General features: G+C 37.1%; 2 protein-coding genes across 4 annotated transcripts in view; one reads left to right on the top strand and one right to left on the bottom strand.

Moving 5' to 3' along the window:
- The first annotated feature begins 968 nt into the window (after positions 1 to 968).
- LOC139144934 (serine-rich 25 kDa antigen protein-like) lies at positions 969 to 4,425 on the top strand. Its single transcript, XM_070715772.1, has 4 exons — positions 969 to 1,316; positions 2,661 to 2,798; positions 3,531 to 3,648; positions 4,262 to 4,425. Exons 1-4 carry the CDS (start codon positions 1,227 to 1,229, stop codon positions 4,423 to 4,425), a joined length of 510 nt encoding a protein of 169 aa, XP_070571873.1. The 5' UTR covers positions 969 to 1,226.
- Positions 4,426 to 6,578: 2,153 nt separating this feature from the next.
- Positions 6,579 to 21,283, bottom strand: part of LOC139137427 (non-muscle caldesmon-like) — a 30,507-nt gene continuing 15,802 nt past the window's right edge. The window contains exons 5-16 of one of the 3 annotated variants that reach the window (XR_011553385.1): positions 20,854 to 20,970; positions 20,107 to 20,184; positions 19,584 to 19,703; positions 18,207 to 18,428; positions 17,425 to 17,471; positions 16,817 to 16,855; positions 16,386 to 16,434; positions 15,468 to 15,599; positions 14,950 to 15,029; positions 11,341 to 11,495; positions 10,296 to 10,480; positions 6,579 to 9,303 (exon numbers count right to left, since the gene is read on the bottom strand). Coding sequence is in view for 1 of the 3 variants with exons in the window: in XM_070705525.1 (XP_070561626.1) it covers positions 9,278 to 9,303; positions 10,296 to 10,480; positions 11,341 to 11,495; positions 15,468 to 15,599; positions 16,386 to 16,434; positions 16,817 to 16,855; positions 17,425 to 17,471; positions 18,207 to 18,428; positions 19,584 to 19,703; positions 20,107 to 20,184; positions 20,854 to 20,970 (1,170 nt within the window). In the remaining 2 variants the exon portion in view is untranslated. The remainder of the gene's footprint in view (positions 9,304 to 10,295; positions 10,481 to 11,340; positions 11,496 to 14,949; positions 15,030 to 15,467; positions 15,600 to 16,385; positions 16,435 to 16,816; positions 16,856 to 17,424; positions 17,472 to 18,206; positions 18,429 to 19,583; positions 19,704 to 20,106; positions 20,185 to 20,853; positions 20,971 to 21,283) is intronic. The other 2 variants (XR_011553386.1, XM_070705525.1) reach the window with 2 other exon arrangements.

The raw sequence follows: 21,283 nt of genomic DNA, 5'->3' as shown, positions 1-21,283 counted from the left end.
ATTTCTGATTTGGTGAGAGAAACTTGGTTGAAAGTAAGGAAAGTCTGAGCAAAAGCTTAGGTCTTTCATTTTCGAGGCGCGAACTCCTTCGGCCCTAATGTGATCTTGAACGCGCCTCGGGGACGGATATTAGGACTCTCGAACGTCTGATCTACCATTTGCGGGGGTTCATTTTAAAACTCTTGGCGTAGGCTTAAGTAGGCCTAAGGCCAAAAAATAAGCTGTGGTGTTCCGATAATATGGTTTTCAAAATAGGGTAGGTAAGTGGGCAGGATTTTTTTTCAAAAATAATTTTTTAGTTTTAGATAGGCCTATGCATTTTTCAGGGCTTCAGGGCAATCCAACACTGGCCACAACATTTCTAGAAAAACGTATCATACATATAAAAGGAAAAAAAATCCATAAAAGACATCCTCGTTCAAGCAAAAGTCAAATGCTCAATAGGCCTAACGAACGCGTGATTTTACGGGTTTTTACTTTCTTTTTTTACTTCCGTGTTTAGGCCTACGTAGCTCTAAAAAGTTTAGGATCGACAGGTGAAAAATAGGGTAGGTCGGGTTATCAGGAACAGCACAGTTTGTTTTTGTTCGACCTAAACTTTTCAACGGCTCAGTTTTTTCGAAAATCGAACTATTCATTTTTAATCATAAAGTAAACACATGGATTGATTTTGAAAGAGAATGGTTGAAAGATTCCTTAGTCTAAGAAAAGTTCGGGCAAAACTTTCTTTCATTTTCGAGGCGTATAGGCCTACTACCTTAATTTAGTTTTGACGGCCTGCGCAAGTGACAAATAAAAGAAAGTTACGCCTACCAGCCGGTCATCACGCTGCCGTAAGTATTGCAACGGTGACTACAGAGCATGCCGAAATACCCAACAAGTCGAGAATGCGATGCGTAGGCCTGTGCATACTGACCATTCCCGTGTCTATAGGCCTACACACCTGACAACGTATAGATAGCTTTACGCGGGCATGTGGATGATACAATGACGACCGTATTGAAAATACTTCTTCTTTATAACGCTACACCTTTTAATTGTAGGTGCTTACGCTTATCTAGGCGTCGAATCAACTGTAGTGAACTGCTTTTTCAAAACAATATTAGTTGATCATCTCATCCCATTGATTTGGCGCGGGAAACGGTAGGAAGAGCACTTATCGCTCCCTGTATTCTCATTGGAAGAAAGTAAGCGTCTGAAGATTTTCATTGGCTGTATGAAGTCATATGATTGTATCACGCGACAGTTGTCGCTGCAAGACCATTTTCGTTATAGCTGGCTGTGCGGGATTACAGTTGGGAGCTGAATATTGCAAGGTATTTTAACGCCATTTTCCTTTATAATGAAAATCATCGATGTCTCAGGCGTAATTTTTTATCTCATGGTTCACAGCAGGAGTAAATTTGACAATCGTACATATATGCTTGCTTGTTGCATACGATTAGAGTTGGTATATCTGTCATGACAGCAATCGAATATCCCGGTGTGTAGACGATTTTCGCATGTGTCCCGTACACTGTTTAAAATTGATTATCTATGAATTTCCATTGTATTGTCATTTTGGACTTCTTGGCCGAGACTTGCATTTGTATTTAAACGTTTGAATTATTCTTGATATTGTCAATTCACCGTATTGATCATGATATTGAAGTTGATTATACAGTTTTGCCTGTCCTGTAGCCCTTGCTCAGTTGTTGCATGCGTTCCGTCACCCAAAACCGTCCCTGACGATTTTGTGTGGTAGGGAAAGGTGGGTCTGCTCCTAAACCCGACTTTCCTTTCTACCTAAAATCGTCGGGGAAAGTTGTTGGCCACGGAAAAACAGCAGCCCGGGGCCTCAGCCCTAGGCCCTACGGCCAACATACACTGAACTGTTTATCAGCTGGTCGTAATGTAACTGTATGTAGCAGCAGGATGGTTGCTGCAGTACAGCCACGGGGAATCTTACTCTTCGGAATCTCAGGCCTTCTTTTCCTCGTCGTCAGTACTGTCAGTAGCTCTGGATTTTGTCCGGGGTTATCAACTTACGAGTTGGACGGCAAAACCAGAGCTAAAGAGCTTTACTATGCAAAAGTGCACAAGTTGCTGAATGGGATACCCTTCGGGCAGCGGGGAACCTAACTCTGGGTCCATAGCTGTGGTGTTTTCAGACGGGATTCCTGCCTTTTACGGGCTGGTTTTGACTTTTACGATTTTAACCCCCGCAACAAAGCTATGGGAATTTGTTGGCGGGGTTAAAATCGTAAAAGTCAAAACCAGCCTGTAAAAGGAAGGAATCCCGTCTGAAACACCACAGCTATGGACCCACAACTACGGGGAACCTTACTCTACGGAATCTCAGGCCTTCCTTTCCTCGACCAGATTGCATTTTGCATCTTGCTAGTTGTCCATACAAATTTCTGTGTCATGTATCCAGATGGCACGCACTGCATACAGCAGGAAACCACAAACCAGCAAACAGAAACTTGTTGAATGGCAGTAATCTGGAGAGGGAGAGCTAGGCATCTTTGACTGGAAGGCAAACCGACAAAAGATACAGCTATGTGGGGCCTTAAATTTTGCATCTCACATTGTATGTGCATGATTTTTATCTGCCCACTCTACCCTCCACCCAAATTGAACAACATAAAAACAAACCAAGGTGTTCATTTTACTTTCAGGTGAGTGGATCAAAGCAAAACTTTAAACGTCTTTTCAAGATGTCAGAACAGCCTGTCCAAGAAGTCAAGGAAAAGGAGATTCAACAAACAGAGACGAAGGAAAATGTCTCTCCAGAAAAAGAGGAACATCATTCACAGGTAGAGAGTTGTTGTTACAGGTGGTTACTGATAAATGTTATCAAAGTTTCCATGTCAAGTTACCGTATGTAGTTTCCTCAGTTTATCATAGCAGAAATACTGGGTGAGGATTCACAATTCAAAAAGTGCGGACAAGGAAGTAGAGCAAGCAATTTTGATGAAGTATGTCTGTTTCTGAATTTCAAGAGTTGAAGAAGAGACTTTGCATCTTTCATGTGAGTTACATGGACTCCCATGATGATTCTAATACATTTTGAAAATTGTTCAATCTTAGAAAACTTCGAGTCATTTTGTAAAGCATGGATGGAGCTACATTTAAGTTTGATTACGTGGAATTACTTTACTATTTCATGGAATTACCTTACTATTTCAAAGCTGTTTGGATGGATGATGAATCTGACATAAAGAGATTTCTGTCTCCATGATAGAGATTGCAGTTTTCGACACAAAGAAAGTCATTGATTGATTGATTGATTGATTGATTGATTGAATTATATTATCAATTAATTTGTGGATTTTGCCCTGTACTTATTTTGAACCTGCAGTAAAGCTCAAGGTTCACTAGTGTTACCGTTAGTATTATTAAGTGGAACTTCATGTACTGTTTGCATCAGGAGGGTACATGGTGTTGTTTTCCCTGTTTGGTATGTATTAAATACTTGTACATGTGTTGCATGCTTCTTACATTTTTTCCTCATTAATAGCGAATAAATCTCTTCGATATCTTTGTAGGAGAAGAAAGATGAAATGAAATCAGAACATTGTGAGAACATGCACAAAGGAGATATGAACTCATCAAACAGTGAGAAGATGTCTGATGAGAAGAAAGATGAAGAAAAGACTCAAACTGGTAAGGTCCATGAAACACTTCTCCCAGAACATAAGAATGCAGCTCATGTCAGTTTTTCTTAACTGAAATTTCCCTGCTGTCTTCTTTGAAGGTCGAGAAAGAAATGAAAGTGTCGAAAATTTTGTGTCAGAGTCAGAAAATACACTATTCATAATGTTCTAGGAGCTTATCCTAAACTTGAGATTGTGAGATTTGTGGTCTGATGTACACTTGTGACATATTCAGGGTTTTTTCTTTCACTGTTCTGCAGAGGTAACCATGTTCCCTCCTACATTTTGAATAATCCTCCTTTTACTCTGCAAAGCTTTAATTTTGCTAAAAATTATTTTGCTAAAAATATGGCATTGTAAGAAAATTTCATCAGTGGATATAATTTTTTCTTATTGTGATCAAATGGAAGAATGGTGTAAGAAGTTTCTTCAGTTAAAACATAGTTCTTTAAGTATAATATGAGCACAAGTGACAGGCAGTTTTTAGGCACAATGTGACATGTGATTGGTATTTTGTGGGCGAGTCTTTATATCCTGTATATTACATAAGAATGCAACCTGCTCTTTGAAGTGACAACAATGCTTTAGTATCATCAAGGGCCTTTTCACTTTTATCATTTCAGAGGAAACAACAACTCCAAAGGTGGATTCTGAGGAAACAAACAACAAACGACCGCTGGAAAATGAGCCAGCAGAGGCTGATGAAGCCAGCCCAGTAAAGAAACCCAAAATTGCAGACATACCAGAAGAGCACACATCAGCTAAATCGGTATCATGCGAAGAATAGGAAATTCTGATTGATGTCAAAGTTAGGAAATCTTTCTCTCTCCTGATGTTAACATTTTGACTTTTTAAGCATTTGCTAAAATGTTACAATACCTACAGTTTGAGGTGTTTTGATTAAATATTTGCATTATGACAATTTTTAACGATTTCTAATTGCGACCATATTTATCAGAGTAAATTCACATGTTGAATAAATTGCAATAAATTGCACCTGCTGATCACTGCCATACAAGAAATGCTTATGCAGTGCTTTACAAAAAATTGAATATCTGTAGAAGTTGCATTTTCAAAATAAGGATTAAAGATTTGCAATGTTATTCATGTCTTTGCTATGGTATGTTTGTTTGTTGTCCTTAGTTGATCAACTGTTCAATCACCGTTATCACATGTACAAGCCTAGTTTGCCATCTCTTGACAAAAACTACAGGATTTATCCTTTGGTCGTTCTACATCATGACAATCTGCGTCTATATCATCAATTTTGGCTCATCAAAATTTTTTTGCATTGATCCTAGTCACAGTTACCCAGACTATTCTCAGGCCCTCATCCGGCTGCCCCTACACAGTCTCTGGAAATCCCGTTCAAAATCTCTGAGCAAGATGGCACAACACGGACAAGAGTGATGCATTCTGGGAGCAATAGATCTGTAATGTAATTTTATGTTTTGAGTTAAAGTCATGGAAAATACAGCTTCATGGTATTGTAGAAGTGACTTACCTTGAAGGTATATTTTCCGTGACTTTAATTCAAAACATAGTAATTACATCGTAGATCAATTGCTCCCAGGATACATTGTAGTTGTCGTTACCATGCCATCTTGCTCACATTTTTTAATGTGATTTTCCCAAACTGTGTGGGGGTGGCCTGGGTTACCAAGACTACGTTGACTTTCAACGTGCCTGGCAATGTAAACAAACAACATGGCGGTTGGGATTTCTCCTGCGATTGAAAATTGTGTATGACATGAAAGTTTTGTAAATGTCAATTACAGTCAGTCATTAGAGTCTGACAAAATACACCCACTCTGCAAATTTTAAGTCCTTGACATTACCGAGCATTTTGCTTGTGATGAACAAATATGACACATAAGTGTACTGGTCATCATCTAAAAGAAAACTGGGCAGTTTGAGTCATTTTCAAGCATTTTGATGTTTCTGAAGCAGTCCCAAATTGTCAGATATGAAAGAGAAAAATAATTGGCATGACTGAAGACTACTAGACCTGGGTCAAGTTGTAGTACTTGTAATTCGACATTCTAGGGGATTTTGTATTCATTCACCAAAATAAACTTGCTCAGAAAAGCATTGATTTTCAGACAAGTAGTATGTAGCAAAGTTTTTGAGAGCTGGAATGTTACAAAGGCCCTTCAAATCCAAATTTTTGTAGGTACAGACAGACTGTATATGGTCTAGCCTACCCTACAGATGTGAAGCATTTTAAAGGGATATAGTCGTCGGAACTGCGCTCAAAGGTCGTGTGGGACCCATACGACCCATGGCAAGACTGTATCCAAGGTACGATGGTGATTGATGAAAGTTAAAACATGTCTGTCATAATCCACATCGTATAATTTAAAGTGTTGCAGCTATGATTATGAGGTGCATCTAGATATCGTGCACAAAATACATTGTTTGTAAACAAGAAACTCGCACAGGCACAGTTCTGACGACTGTTTCCCTTTAAAGACTATATTAGAGTCTGTATGCTCTTGGAAAGTCCTGGTAATTTACATTTCATGAATTTTCAAGCTTCCTGGCAAGTCCATGAGTCCTAAAAGGTCCTGGAAATTTTATAAGCCCCTCTAAATTTCAAAATTCACCAAATGATTGACCACAATATCATTAAAATGTCACTAAAATGATAAAAAATATTATGTATTGGAAAAATGATAAACTTCACCTTGAAAAATCTTTGAAAATTGGTGAACAACCTCTTGAAAGTCTACATTTTCAATAAGTGACTGAGCGTCTGAGCCCTGCTATATCTGGCATGTGACTAGAATATTGAAGTCAGTCAATATATGAGATACCACAAAAATCAACTGTTATTTAAAGTCCTGATATTTTAAGTGACTTTGAGTGTATGGATCATGCTATTATGCAGCGTGACTAAAATATTGAAGTCAATATATAAGACACCACAAAACAACAGAATCAAGAGATGATTGGCTGCCTTGAGCATTTTATTCTAAATATCATGCAAATTAATGGCTTTGCAAAAAGTATTGCACACACTACAAACTACATTCTCATATAATTGGGGTTAAAAAAGTTACACTAAACTTTTATAATTCTATTGATATCGAGTTAAAATTTTGCATATATCTTCAAATTTAAATTCTGTTTTAAAAATTATCCTCATAATTCTTGGGAATGGAAGACAAAGGTGGACGCAACTATCGTTAAACTTGCCAGATGAAGAAATGCACTTGATGCGAAAATGTGCTGTCACTTTGTAGCATCAGAGGCACTCTCTAACATGTAAGTTTCCATGTTTTGTCCAGCATTACAAGACAATGTTACAGGACGAGGATGATGAATTGTGTGAATGGTGGTAATTTGTGATCTTGTTTTGGCTTTTAATTTTTCAATGTCGCCAGTGTACGTCACTTATACACAGCAGTTGTGAACTCAAGATACATTTATCGAACACGGGTCACTGATTTCTTTTCAATAGGTCTTGTTAAAATCAATGCACAGCAGAATAACCAATCACTGATGAGGTTTGCCTGTTGAAATATTTACATATTCAACTTGGTATTGCCAGAATTCCCAAGTAGAAATCACAGTCTTCTCCTCTACCTACATATTTCAACAATAATCTACAGGATAATGTTAGCATATGGCATTACTGCATCTACTGTAATTGAATAATACAATCTGTAATTGATGTTGAATGTATAATAATTGTAATTGTTACCAATAATTACATGTTATGATAATTAATCATTATGCATACATGATACATACATATATAAATAACATTGGAAAGTCATCAAAAATGCTAACGTCAACACAGTGAACCATTGTTTTAAAGGGGCTTATTCCTCAGGAGTTGAACATCAAATTGTTTCAACGGCTTTAAAATTGAATGGGAAAAAAGAGGACTTGTGTGGCAAGTAAGTGTGAATTATATAATTGCGCAGGCAGAATAACAGGTGTACCATGTCCAAAATAAGCCCCTTAAAACGTTTGATATATACACTCTAAAGCTTAAAGACATTATTGCCAAGACTAACATTCTATGGGCAGTAGGCAAAAAAGAAACTGGCATGGTGTGGAATTTTATAGCCCTCATATCAGGGTCCTCTGGAAATAGGAATTACATATCTATAGGTTTGCGTGGAAATTAGTACATCCCAGTACTTGTCAATGGAATATGAAAATCGTATTCACTGGATTCAAAAGAAATACACACAGGGCAATTGCATTGAGATATGGCATGGGTACACTAAATCACACATTGATTGCATACATAAAAGTTACCATGACTGCACAGAATTCTCAAGTTGTGATGAACTCTTTACCTTCATTAAGTTGCACTTTTTGCAAAGAGACAAATATCATTAACAATTAACACTATATATATATTGTCATTTCTATGATATACTATGCTGGTTATAAAGATTTTTTTAAAAGTCTCAATTCATGAGTTGTTAAAAGGAATTCAAATTAGTTGCATTCTGAAACTCAACATAAATTTGTACTTTTCAAGTATTTTCAACAAGCATTGGATATATAGTACCTTTTAGTCATCGTTGAATGAGTTGGCCTATATTCTGGTATCTCTTAACTTTATATATCATGGCATCTTCAAGATCAAAGTAATAAACGATAGCCTTTAATATGTTATAAACTTTTAAAAGGCAAAATTTAACGACCAGTTCAAGATAGACAGTACATTTTTTTTTAATATCACAAGTCTACTGTTGAGACTTTCAAGACAGCGCCCCCAGTGTTTGACTGATCATTAGAAGTGAATGGAGTATTGTGAGGACAGAATCATCCACACTTTTTGCAGCTCTTTTCGAAAACGTGTACAACGTCTAATTTCCATGGAAACAGCACCTAATTACATGTACTGTAAAAGTACTTTCTTATAAAAGTTTGCCGTACATGAAAGACATAACAGCTTGGAAAGCAAGTAAACGAGAAAGCTGCTCGGGCACCTACTGAACAATGCATACAACACTTATTTGTCTCCGATATAGAAAAGACACACATTATTCTCAAAGGATTTCTTTCACCTGTGTCTATGTTAGCCAATCACAAATTTCTACTTATGTGGCCATTAAATACTAAGTCTGCCACCACTGTTCAATTGGTTAACATTGCTGACATGCCTCATTAAAAATATTAGGACATATAGAAGTATGGGCATATGCAAATTTCTGTTGAGAGAGACTTTTATCTCCAACAAAAGGACTTGCACCTCCAGTAACAGATGTAGGATACGTTGACATGTAATAGAATAAACAACATCCCATCTTGTTGGTGTATGAATAAGGTAAATACCCTTCTTATCCTCATTTAGTAAAGGGCGGTACATAACGGCGTTAAAATCAGAAGGAACAACCAAAATGTCAAAATTGATAAGTATGGCTAATGGTGAGCAGGTAAGAACTATTCTGTGCTCACAGAACTGTTATTGTAAAACTTAGAAAAGATTAGTCTTAAAATGTCACTTAAGTAGAAAGCATAGAGTAGAAACGATCCCCCAGATTTATCTACAAATCTAAATATTTTATCTTCTGGTGATGACATTTTCATCATTATCAATGTTGTCACACATCACTTCACAATTCACTGCTTCCGTGGCCCGGCCACGGTAACAGTTTCCATGAGGACGACCTTTAATCTTCCTCTTCTTCAACATCACCTGTGAAGACAAAATTGAATGTGTAATTAGCATCTACATGTACATGAATGGAAGCACATGTTAGGAGTACAACCAATATTTTTTTCTGTAAAATACAGTTTCTAATTCTACTTCGAAAGTCATGTAGAAATGCCTAGTTTTCAGCTTGTCAACACAGCCTATATGAATCTAAATGTCCTCAATCACGGTTGGTAGCTGAATTTTGATCAAGACTAGAATTTGTTTGTCAACAATATCATTGCATATTGTACGTACACAATGGGATGTGTCAAACGTCAATACCTTGTGTTTCTAAATACTTTAGAAAATGTAATTGTTTTCTGAAATAAATGGAAAAATTATCAAATATAGCAAGCCCATGAGATCAATCTTTAACATTACGAATACCAGTATTTTCATGCAAACTTATATAATCCATGTAGAGATAGTTACCGAAGGATGTGTACCACAAGCTTAAAGGTATACAGTCACCTGTAATCTAAATATGCCCATATATGGTCAAAGGGGCGTTCCTTGGTATTCAAAATGCCCATGTGAGGGCGCTGTTTTTGAAAAGCGGCCACCCGCCTAAAATCTGTGATTGGTTAGATTTCTCTTTCCATGGTAACTGTGGCAAAATTTGGAACAGGTAAAAGTATACCCTTAAATAGAATAGGACTGCATGTGTAGGTTTGAACATGATAGGTAATAAATGCTACACTCAAATATGGCAACCTCCTTGCGATACAATACGACATGGTACATAAGCCTTTTGGAATCTTCACAAACACAATATGAGGTAATCCGCTCATACACATGAATCAGAATCTCCTCCGATTTGAAATCATATTCTCTGTTGTCAATGTAATAGGTCATGTGTAGGAGTGACTGTTGCCATAGAAACATCTCATGAGGACGGATAAAATTATGTCTGCAAAGTTTGAAGATATTTTGAAGTCAAGATATTTCAGAGCACTGCACTTCAAGGGCCTTCAAGCTAGTGAATTTTTTACCGTAGGAATGGTTTCCATTGTGATTTTCCTGTGAGTTATGATTGGTGTTGTGATACAAGGCACCGCGATGTCTTTCTCTGTTCTCTCCACGGTTGTGTTCAACTTGCTGTCCTTTCTCCCGCTGGATCTTCTTGATGTGGGCCTTGCAGTAGTATTTCTCATTCAACACAGCATAGTTGGTCAAGCTGGTAAGCACAGAAGCAGATACAAAATATGAGTACTTCATGTTTTAAACACCATATTCTCTGATATATATAGAGTCTGCAGGTCAGAATTGTGATGGCAGGTACAGTCATAAATTTTAGTTGTTCTTCATCAACATTTTGAAATCCAACGCATAGTTAGCTAAAATATGAGAACTTATGTTTCTGAAAAAATCTGTGTGCTCTAATGTTTAAACAAAGTCTGTAGGTCACCATTGTGATGACAGGTATAGTCATAAATTGTAGGCATTGTTCATCAACATTTTGAGTTTAACTGTTTTTACATGTTGTAGTGTACATATGCAGTTCACAATTGCAGCCACACTTCAATAGGTTAAACCCAGAATTCAAATGGACCATGATACAACAAACCCACATCTGCAAATGTGCATGCAAATATGTGTATTTCCATACACATTTGCACATGTTGGTTGGTTTGTACCGTATTCATGTGATCATTTGTGTTTACTGGGTCTGAAGAACACCATGTGTTCTTTTTATTCCAGAGTAGAACCATTGAATACAATGATCTCAAACTGGATAAGTCCCTTGAAGCTGCATGGCTCAACCAGTTTGTTGTAAACCCATTCATGGATATTTTTAGGATCAACATTTCCCCAGTGTCACCAATTTCTACATATATTGCTTTTTAGGTGAAAATGTAATATTTCTGCATATATTTTAGCTGACAATTCCATAAATTTTTAATGTTGAACGAAAAAACATGGAGCTTCTTACAAATAACTTTTAAAAATATCACATTGAGCAAAACCTGCAGTGAAACTTATTGGTCCGAGACCATGCACTTCCTTATAAATGACTTCATTGCTATCATCACTCACTTGACAGTTGTCTTGCAGACATCACATCGGAAGCAAGCCTTGTGGAAGAGTTTGCCATCGGCTTCCAGTTTTTCCATGGCATACACAGTCTTATGGCAAGCGCTGCACTTCTCAGCAGGAGCTGGCGTCCATGCCTTTCCAGTTCCACTTACAGTCTGCAACAAAACAATATAAAAAACATGCTTAAAAAAATTGATATTTTTGTTTAACTTTCTTCTGATATTATAATGGTATTTATTCATTTGGCCTAAATTATCTTTCATACTAGATCACTGCATATGCACCACATTATAACCTTAGGTCAGCCACAAGATGCAACTCTACCAGACACAGGTCATGTGTCAAAACACACTGGCAATAGGCTCTCATTGTCATGACCCCTTTTCTTAGAAAGTTTTCCATTTGCAACAATTCACTTCTTTCCCAGCCTATTCTACATGTCACCATAATTTTACCGTTTATCTAACATTCAGCCCTTGGTGTTTTGTAAAGTAACACATACAGTAAAATCCCAAGATTTTTACCTTTGCTGTGATATATCAGGATAGCTTAAAGTGTATGTCCCGCATAAATTCAAAGTTAATTGTGCTTAAAATGAGCCATGCTATATGATTTTGCCATTCCTACTTTATCAAATAAATGCATCACCCCAAGGAAACGACGCGGTTAAATATTATAAAAATGCAATATGTTGTGCGACTTTGAAGTTGGCTGCCATTCGGGTCGTTTCGGAATTCGCGGGCATTGCCACCGGAAATGACGTAACTAATAGAACGTACGAGTGAGTGTGTTCACCTCGGCCATAGCGAATGCTTACCGCTGTGGCTTCAACATGGTGAGAAGTTACGCTTTTGGTGGCTGAAGTAACTGCAGCCATTGTCAGTTTATTGCATTTTAGTATGCCCTATTAGCCGCATTTGCCAAAATTACAAGAAAGGGTCGGAAAAGAGGCATTCAGACAAGCGTTTTCTGCGGTGCACATTTTCGAGTGCCGTGACTTCGCGTCGAATAAACACGGTTCGGAAGCCAGATGTACGGTAAGATAGACTTTAATTCCTGGAGCTACTACATCGATTATGTGATCGCAATGCCGTACCAGTACGACTATTGTCACCAGAAAGCGTTCGCGTGTATCATCATCAACTGTGGACAAGAGCGAGAACAGCAGCAAGACTGCGACAGGTTGCCCAAAACATGTCAAGGGGATGCGGGGGCCCGCGGAGAAGTATGGCCGTGTTTACATCCACCAGGACTGAACGCCGATTCAGCTGCTTTACGAAAGTGATTGTAAATAAATAAATAAATACAAGTACTACATCTCATGTATGTGTAACTCTATAATTAGTAACGTTAGGAGATATCTAATTTTATATTCCTAAAAAGTTTACGTAGTGATTGACTGACTCTTTGCGAGACTGAACGATAGGTTGTGTATAATACAGCACGGCGCTGCCAGTAACAGTGACACAACGTGTAGCAAAGAAGTTTCATACTGTTGACGAAGCAGTCGCGTTGTCGTCATCTGTTCCCTTCTGCTCGACTAAGTCTCCCCTAAAATATTTTAGCTTCTTTGAGAATTTCGCAGTCATGAAACAATGAACTCTGTGCTTTATATCGCTGACACTTAATCAAGAAAAAAACCTGCGGAAGCGTAGCTGATCACTCCGTCACAGAAATGGCCAGCTGAGCCGCCCGGCCTCGGGTGCCAGTGTGCCCGATATTTACATCATGTCAATTTTAATTTATCTCTTCCCGAGAATTTGGCTAGACATGTCTTCACGGTCACATATTTTTAAAAGTGCCAATGTTCATGTGAGGTTTTATAACGCCAAACTGAAGATTTTGCGGCGAGAATACTACTTTGGTGTTTATGCTAACATGACCCTAAGCCTGTTGCTCTTCCAGCTGTTGATAGGAAAGATGTGTGTTATAATAAACGGTGGACAATTTTCAACTTGATCTCTACTACATTTATCTACAAGCGTCATGGTGTAATTCAAATTTTTATATACAGATTTTGAACGAGGCAGTTTGTGTTGAGAAGTAATAATAAGGTGGGATGGCAACTCCAGACTTTTATTCATATTTTGGTAGCTTGCGGTTGTGTGTACGGTAGTGCACTGGTGTGTTTGACTGTGGTCACGGTGGGCTTGTCACATACGCAGACGCGACGGTCAACAAGAGTTCCGCTCTTGTTCTCATTTAGGTTAAGGTCCCGACTGTTAAAATTTGCAGGCCTGTAAATTCTGAACAGCTTTGTCATATCTTCTGTGACGATGACATTCTCAGTTGCACTGCTTTCACTCATGAAATTATCACTATCTCCATAGTCAATGCACGAAGTCACCATCACGTGTCCTATTAATGACGTCACAGCTACTTACGCCAAAACAGGGCGAGCTTGGCAATTTTTTCCAAATGTCGCCATGATTGAAGTCGAAAAGTGCAACTTTTCCCGTGTTTTCGTCGAAATAACATAATACAACCGTGTAAAAACCGCTCAAATAAGCTTCAGTTTGTGTTTAAAATGTTTGTTTTATTAATACCAATTTCATTGACAACCAGAACTAGAGTATACGCCTCAAGTCAAGCGAAAAAGCCTCAAAATGTGGCGGGACTCACACTTTAAAGATATACAGTCAGCTGTAATCTAAATATGCCCATATATGGTCAAAGGGGCATTTCTTGGTATTCAAAATGTCCGTGTGAGGGTGCTGTTTTTAAAAAGTGGCCACCATCTTTAAATCTGTGATTGGTTAGATTTTCTCTTTCCATGGTAACTGTGGCAAATTGGAACAGGTGACAGTATACCTTTAATGGCTTGCATGAATAAACAAAATGGAATGTACACAGTTCACAATTCACTACCTGACCTCTTTTGCCCCTCCCTATTTTCATGTATAAAGATCCCATTTCATTAGACAACAAAAGGATTGGGACAAACCATTGTGGTGAAGGGGGTTAAACTGGAGGAATCTTACTCGGCGCTCTTACCAAAATCTCTGTCTTTATGAACTGGACAGTGGAAAATTTTAGCTGATTTCAGAAGATAATTATGGCTTAATTAAGAGACAACATTACAGATCATATACTAGCCTTTTATCGAACAACCCAAAATCAGAATTGCAAATGTTGATAATTTATACTTTTCTTGAAAAACACTGAAGGCTTTTCGGTTGTTAGCAACAAAAGATATGCTCTTGAATCAGGATTAATACAACGAAATTGTAGAAAAGATATGGGTGTGAGTATGGTTATAACTAAACCTATCACTGTTAGAAACAAATTTTGACGTCCACAAACCACAGTGTATCTTGCTTTGAACAATAATGGAAGTTTTTTCATAGCAATCAGATAAACCAAATAAACCACACAACATTTCATGCAAATCCAACATTGACCACAAACATCCCCATGCAATACACAGTTTAGAACAGACATGATTTCTCAGCTATAGAGTAAACACATGTTAAACAGGCAACATTCATAACAGGTGTACAAGGGTAACAATATGTAAATTTATAACACTGATGAGTGACAAAGCTACCAGAAATTTGCATGCACAAGATGTAGTCAACATCTTACATATATCACACACACATTTCTCACCTGCTTCAAGGTACAATAAAATCGACCCGTCTGACAGCAAGAGTATGCCAGAATATAATGCGACAGTTTCAGCAAAACTGCTGAAATTGCAGCGAGGAAAGCCAAAAAAAAGAAAGAAACAAAGACATGGAGAGATTGCAAAAAATGGTGAAAATCTATATGATATGATTCATGAAAAGTTTACGGAAGAAAAATGATATGGTCCAGAGTTTTTAAAAAAGTCTCTATGCAGTTCATAGTAATGCATATAATATACAGATATTTACAGTTGTAGCAGTGTGGAGAGCAAAGAGATTTGCTTCAAGGTCTAAGGAAAGGAAGAGCTTGTGATATTCTTATATGTAGCATCTTTGATAACAGCAAACTGATTTTTTGACCCCCATATGAATATTGGAATAGTCCAATCACCAAGACTGAATGACTGGGTGATTCTATGTGCACACGTTCTGAAGGGGGTTGTCATTTAGAGAGATGTTGTCTACTGGCATTATGAAGCATGTACTGTGCTTGTTCCTTACCTTACGAGGAGAGTGGGAGTCTGCATTCTGCTGGTTCACCTGCTGCTGGAACATGTTCAATCTTCCAGCGACACCACCAAAAGCAGCTATGCCCTCGTTACGCTCCTTGAATCGGGAGTAACGTTTGGTCTCCTGCCAAGTTAAACAGAGATCAAGTTTTTCTCAAGTTGAAAGTGTGATTATTTGTCAAAGATTCAAATACATCTATGCAAATCAGAATCTTGACAAAAAGTCCCGTGTATAGCTGTGGGAGTGAACAGAACGCAGTAGCGGTAAATTCTTAGGGTAATGTTTTCAATACTTCTATTACGGACAGCATCCATCCTGCGACTGCTTTGTGATGTTACATGCCGGGAGCATTTTATCACCTTTTTCCTGTTAACATGATGCGCAAATAAATATTTGTCTAAAACTTCCAACAACAGTTTTAAGAAACTATGCATATCAGGAATCACAAGAATGGTATTCTGCCATACATAACAGTAAAATGAAAGCCATGTTAAGAAACATAATATGACACTATACCACTATTCGAGCAATTGAGAATGTCATTCAACAGGTAAAAGTGTATAGCTTTTTGCCAGTATAGGCTTATGTTAATACATGACACTGTAATTAGTATTAAAGTTAAACCTATAATCCTTATCAGTGCAATTTTGATGCTGTTGTAAATTGTAACATACAGATTATAAACTATAATCCTTATCACTTCATTACCCCATGTATTTGATGTCTATACTTTAGACCATAATTACAACACATGTACACATTCAGTATTGAAATTATGATCACCACGTATTTTCACATGGTTTAAACTTTCAATGTAAATTTTCCAGCTGGACAGAGTTTGATGTGTGTCTGTGATGACACTTTTAAAATTTCACATTAATAACTTGCTTGTGATAAAATCCCTCTTACCATTTTTTGTCCATCTTTAGTTTCCATCTGTTCCATAAATTTACTCACTCTGTGAAGAAAGAACAGTGTAAGAGAATTGTCATTCACCAAATTAAATGCAAGACAGCAATTTTTGGAGAAAAATTTAACTTTCCAAGCACAATTGAATATCACAAAAAATATCACCAATAACACAAATGGCTGTCGGGGTCTGTCTTATAAGCACATTCAACAGAAACACTGGATTTTTCTGATGAGATTCAGAAACTGATGGTACGATTAACAATTGCACTTCTGGTAAAAATACCAAATTAAGTAAAGCCACAATTTATCAAGCCTGAAGTGACAGCATGATGTCTTTCCCCAGATATGTGTTTTACAAAAGCAACTGATGATGACTCAAAATATTTAAATTTGGAAACAAATAAAAGGCGGCAAAAAATTTCACTTACTTGTGGGTTTCAACTCCAAGGCCAATCTTCTTTGGAACACTTTGTGTATTCAAGTTCAAAGGGAGAGAGGGAGAGATACATTTGATATTATCAGTGACATGATATAGCCTGATCTGAGGTACATAAATATGCATCATTGACAATTAATACTGATTACAATATCTCAATGCTCATTAATATACTTATAATATTAATTAGTTATATTAAATAGATGAGATAACTGGTACACATCTATTTGCTAATGTTTATGAAACGACATATTGATGCTTTCCAGTATAATGAGGCAAATTTTATGTATCAAAAGAGGATATTTTTCAATTAATGTTTCTACAAATTGAGCAGCTTATTCACTGAACAGTTTAATCCTGTGACAATTCTTTGGCACTAGTTCTTCAAGTTGAAAACGTTTGTAGCAATGTTTGTCATTAAGGTACAGCAAGTTCAGGGTGACCATCATTCATTTCCCTAGATTTAACACGACAGAACTGTAAAAGTAAATTGCATAACATTCAATCAGGTCAATTGTTGTCTAGCATATCCATTGCACACTGAAGATCAGATAAAATTCAGACCTGCAATAAATTCAGTATGATTTTTATCTTTGTTACCTTGACTTGGCATTGAGTTGGTCAAGTCGCTGGGTATACTCATTGATCTGAAAGAACAGAAAAAATGTGCAATTTTAGAAATTTACACCATCTGAGAAAACATAGCTTCATGATGCTTTGTTTAATTCATCATTATCCCAAGGGGTATGTTACCATGCATTCATTTTGAAAGGCCCCCTAAGGACAAGCAGGTTTTGGCCTATAGGAGACTTCAGTGTTCCACAGGTTGAGTGGATGTAAGGTTTAGCAGGTTCATCCATCCTTCAATTTTTGTTTCCTTGATAGTTTGCCTTCAAACTAACCTGCGACTATTGTAACAGTAAATTCTCAAGTGAAGATTTTTGATGGTCTATTCAGAATTCTTCGAGCATCAGTTGTTGGAGGTATTGAATTTTTGAGTTCTTTCTTTAGTCTCAGCTCATGATTTGAATTGTATTGACTGAACAATACACATGCACACAGCAGATACAGAATGCAGCAATATTAAAAATATAAGGATAATTTTGGATTTTAAGATAACTAGCTCTCTTGGATGTTCACCACAAACAAATAAATATGCTGAAAAGAAGGCTGATCAATACAATTTGTGGACAAGGCCTTTCTGAAGTGAAATTATTTGGAAAATACTTCCGCTCCAAAAGTACAACTTATCAATGACAACTGCACCACATGAACCTGACTGAACCCAAATACACTGCCCCGGGAGTCATCCTATTCTTTACATCAAAAGACCATACTATTATCTACTGCAAATAGGGGTGGCAGCCCCATAACACACTTACATCATAGTCCTGAATCTTCTTCTCTTGTTGCATATCAAAGATCTGTGACAGTAGATCTCTCAGATGGTTGTGGTATTCCTCCGCCATTTCTTGTAGTTGTCGTACAGACATGGATTGGCTGACTTCCAATTCCGGCACTCTCTCCTGCAGGGCACGTTCTTTCTCTCTCTCTTTTTCCTTGGCACTCTTTGCTGAGTCTTGTTTGGCCTTGGCAATGTTTGCCTGAATTTGGAAATTAATGTTACACACTTTACATGTAAAATATTAGTTTTGTTTTAGATATCTAAATTTCCAAGTGAAGGGTAGAAGCTGAAACTAAAAGACTTTAATTTTTGCTCAAACTTGTCTCAATGAAATTTTCGACCATTCTCTTTTCAAAATCAAGAATAAAAATTCGGGTCACCGTGCAACTTTGGCGCTACAGAGATAAATTACCTAAGATTTACTGACATTTGAAATTGAAAATGGCCGCCATCCCTGTGTTAACTCTATTGGGAAAACACAATTTTTGATTTTCACAAAGATAAGCCTCATGCCTCAAAATGAGCCCTAACAACTGGTAGACCAAATAGTAAAGGTTTGAGACTATGAATATCTATCCCTGTGGCACATTCTACCTTAAGACAGACAGTGTGAAGGGCAATTTCACACTGTATGATCATATATTTTGCTTGATATAAAGCTTGATACAAAAACCGTTGAGTGAGTTGGCTGTTGATTATTGTACTATTGTACGCTGAGAATGGTACCAAAAATTTTTTTTCTCCCATCAGATTTGCCGTTGCTCTCCAAGTTTTCCATTCATTTGTGGAGTATTAAATCCTCGTCTAACATTGCATGATATATTGTTACCTACCACATCCTCTGATTTTAATTTTGACAAATGCAAGGGCGTTTTCATTAAATTGGCACTGTTAAGGTGTGCAATCACATTCATAACAGGTTGAGACACACCTATGCTGGTACTAAACCCAGTTTTTTCAGAAGACTGGGCAAAATCACTCAATACATCGCACAAAAATTTTTCCAGCATTCAAGCTAGTTAAGGGATTAACTCTTCATATATCACAGCAATTTTCAGTTTTTCTCAATTTTTCTGGGATAAGTCATCTGTAAACTTACAGGTTTTCTGATTTTACATGGACAAAAGAACTTCAATTACCTGATATACAGCCCTCAACGATCATACGGAATCTACTTCTACTTGTCAACAGAGGGCGCTATGCTGCAAAATTTTCCAGAAGTACATGCTGTATGTGCTTCAATACGGACTTCTACAGTGGAGTAAGCTTTGACTTTGAAATTTTTTTTTTAGTATCATTTGCAATCATTGCACAACCTATGAAAATTTATTAATATTCATAATCAATGACACACCTTTAAATCAAGTTTGCGAATCACAGATTCTTGCATTCTTTGATTCATCAGGTTTCTGCGCTTTTCTTCGGCCTCAGCTTTACGTTGTTCCATTTCCTCTCTGCGTTTACGTGCTGCCTCCTACATAATTACATAAATTTTACAACGATAAAAACACACTGACACAAAATGACAAATAGTTTTTATGTTTTATATATTTCTCCCCAAAATAGGGAGAGTTATCAAATCAAGGAACAGGTCAAAGGCAATTTTTGTCACCCATATCAAAATATACCGGTACACCAGTCAACTTTTTCTAAATTTTGCTAAAATTTTGATAAAGATCTGAGGATAATAAAATGTGATGTTCATTGGGTCCAAAATTCTCAAAAAAATTACAGAAAAAGTCACAAAAATGGTAAAATTTTGCACACTATAATTTTGGTGGGAAAAATTGCAGCACGTAAAGGGTTAACAAATTACACAAAAATATTGTAGAAATTCCAGATGTATTGTCATTATGACTGATAGTTTTTGATCTCACCTCTTCTCTCAGTTTTCGCTCAGCTTCTTCCTCACGTCTCTTTCTGTCTCGTTCTTCCTGTTCTCTCTTGCGCTGCTCCTGTCGATGACATCATAATCATGGTTTGAGCTTTTCATGATGTAAGTTTTATGTAATATGTTACTTTCTAATGAGAAGTATAATAATGTCAGTTTCACTTCAGTACATTGAAGGGTTAATGCACGAAATCAGAGATCCTCTATGGAAGTGAAAAACATTTTTCACTGAATTTTTAAGCCAAACAATCTACTGACATCTTGCGATCATTAATCCTTGTATTCTACACTGAGATGTAGACAGTGATCAAGCCATAATGGAGCCAAAGCTTTATGTCAGGTCAAAAGGAGAAAAGCTCATTTCGGGTTGTTGCACTTTTTCGTAACATCCACGATAAGGTGATCTTTTTTCAGTGAGTTAAGTGCTCTCCCACCCACACTATCCCTGAATCAGCACTATATTTTTGTAACATAGATGACAAGGTGCTCTTTTTTCAGTGAGTTAAGTGCTCTCCCCCACGTTGTCCATGTATCAGCACTATTTTTGGCCTGATACCTCCTAGTACAAAATGTGAGTCATATCAACTGTACCTACATGCCCAGTATCATCTTGCTGCCATTTACAAAATGACAGGCAGCTGTACAAAACATCACTTATTCCTGAACTCTGGTTTAACTACCCAATCATACTGCACTTGGCTATAGTGCCAAGCATTATTGATGATTCTCTTACTTTTCTGCGACGCAATTCTTCCAGTTCTTTCTCTTGTTCCTCTCTCTCCAACCGTCGCTGTTCCATCTGCTGTTCAAATCTCTCCTGCTCTTCCCGCTCACGCTTCTCACGAATTTCCTGCAAAAAAAACAAAAAAATAATGCAAAATCAAATAAATTGTAAAGAAAACTAACAACGAAATGGTAACCTAGCATGCTGAGTGGTCAAATAAGACAATTTTGACAAAAAATTCTCAGAAGTCTGCCATGAATACTGAGAAAATCTAGACCACACAATACTCTTTGCAAACTTGAGGACTCATGGAATCATACTAAAAAGTTTTATTAAAATTGAACATATGTCTATCAGATGTAATCTTTCCAATTAATTTGAAAGGCACTGTACAACAAGAAGAACTTTACCAGAGGACAAGACTGAGCAAAGAATTCTT

This window comes from Ptychodera flava, chromosome 1 (genome assembly GCF_041260155.1).
Source record: "Ptychodera flava strain L36383 chromosome 1, AS_Pfla_20210202, whole genome shotgun sequence".
NCBI lineage: Eukaryota > Metazoa > Hemichordata > Enteropneusta > Ptychoderidae > Ptychodera > Ptychodera flava.
The sequence above is the reverse complement of the archived record's forward strand: the minus strand, read 5'-3'. Positions and strand labels throughout refer to the sequence as shown.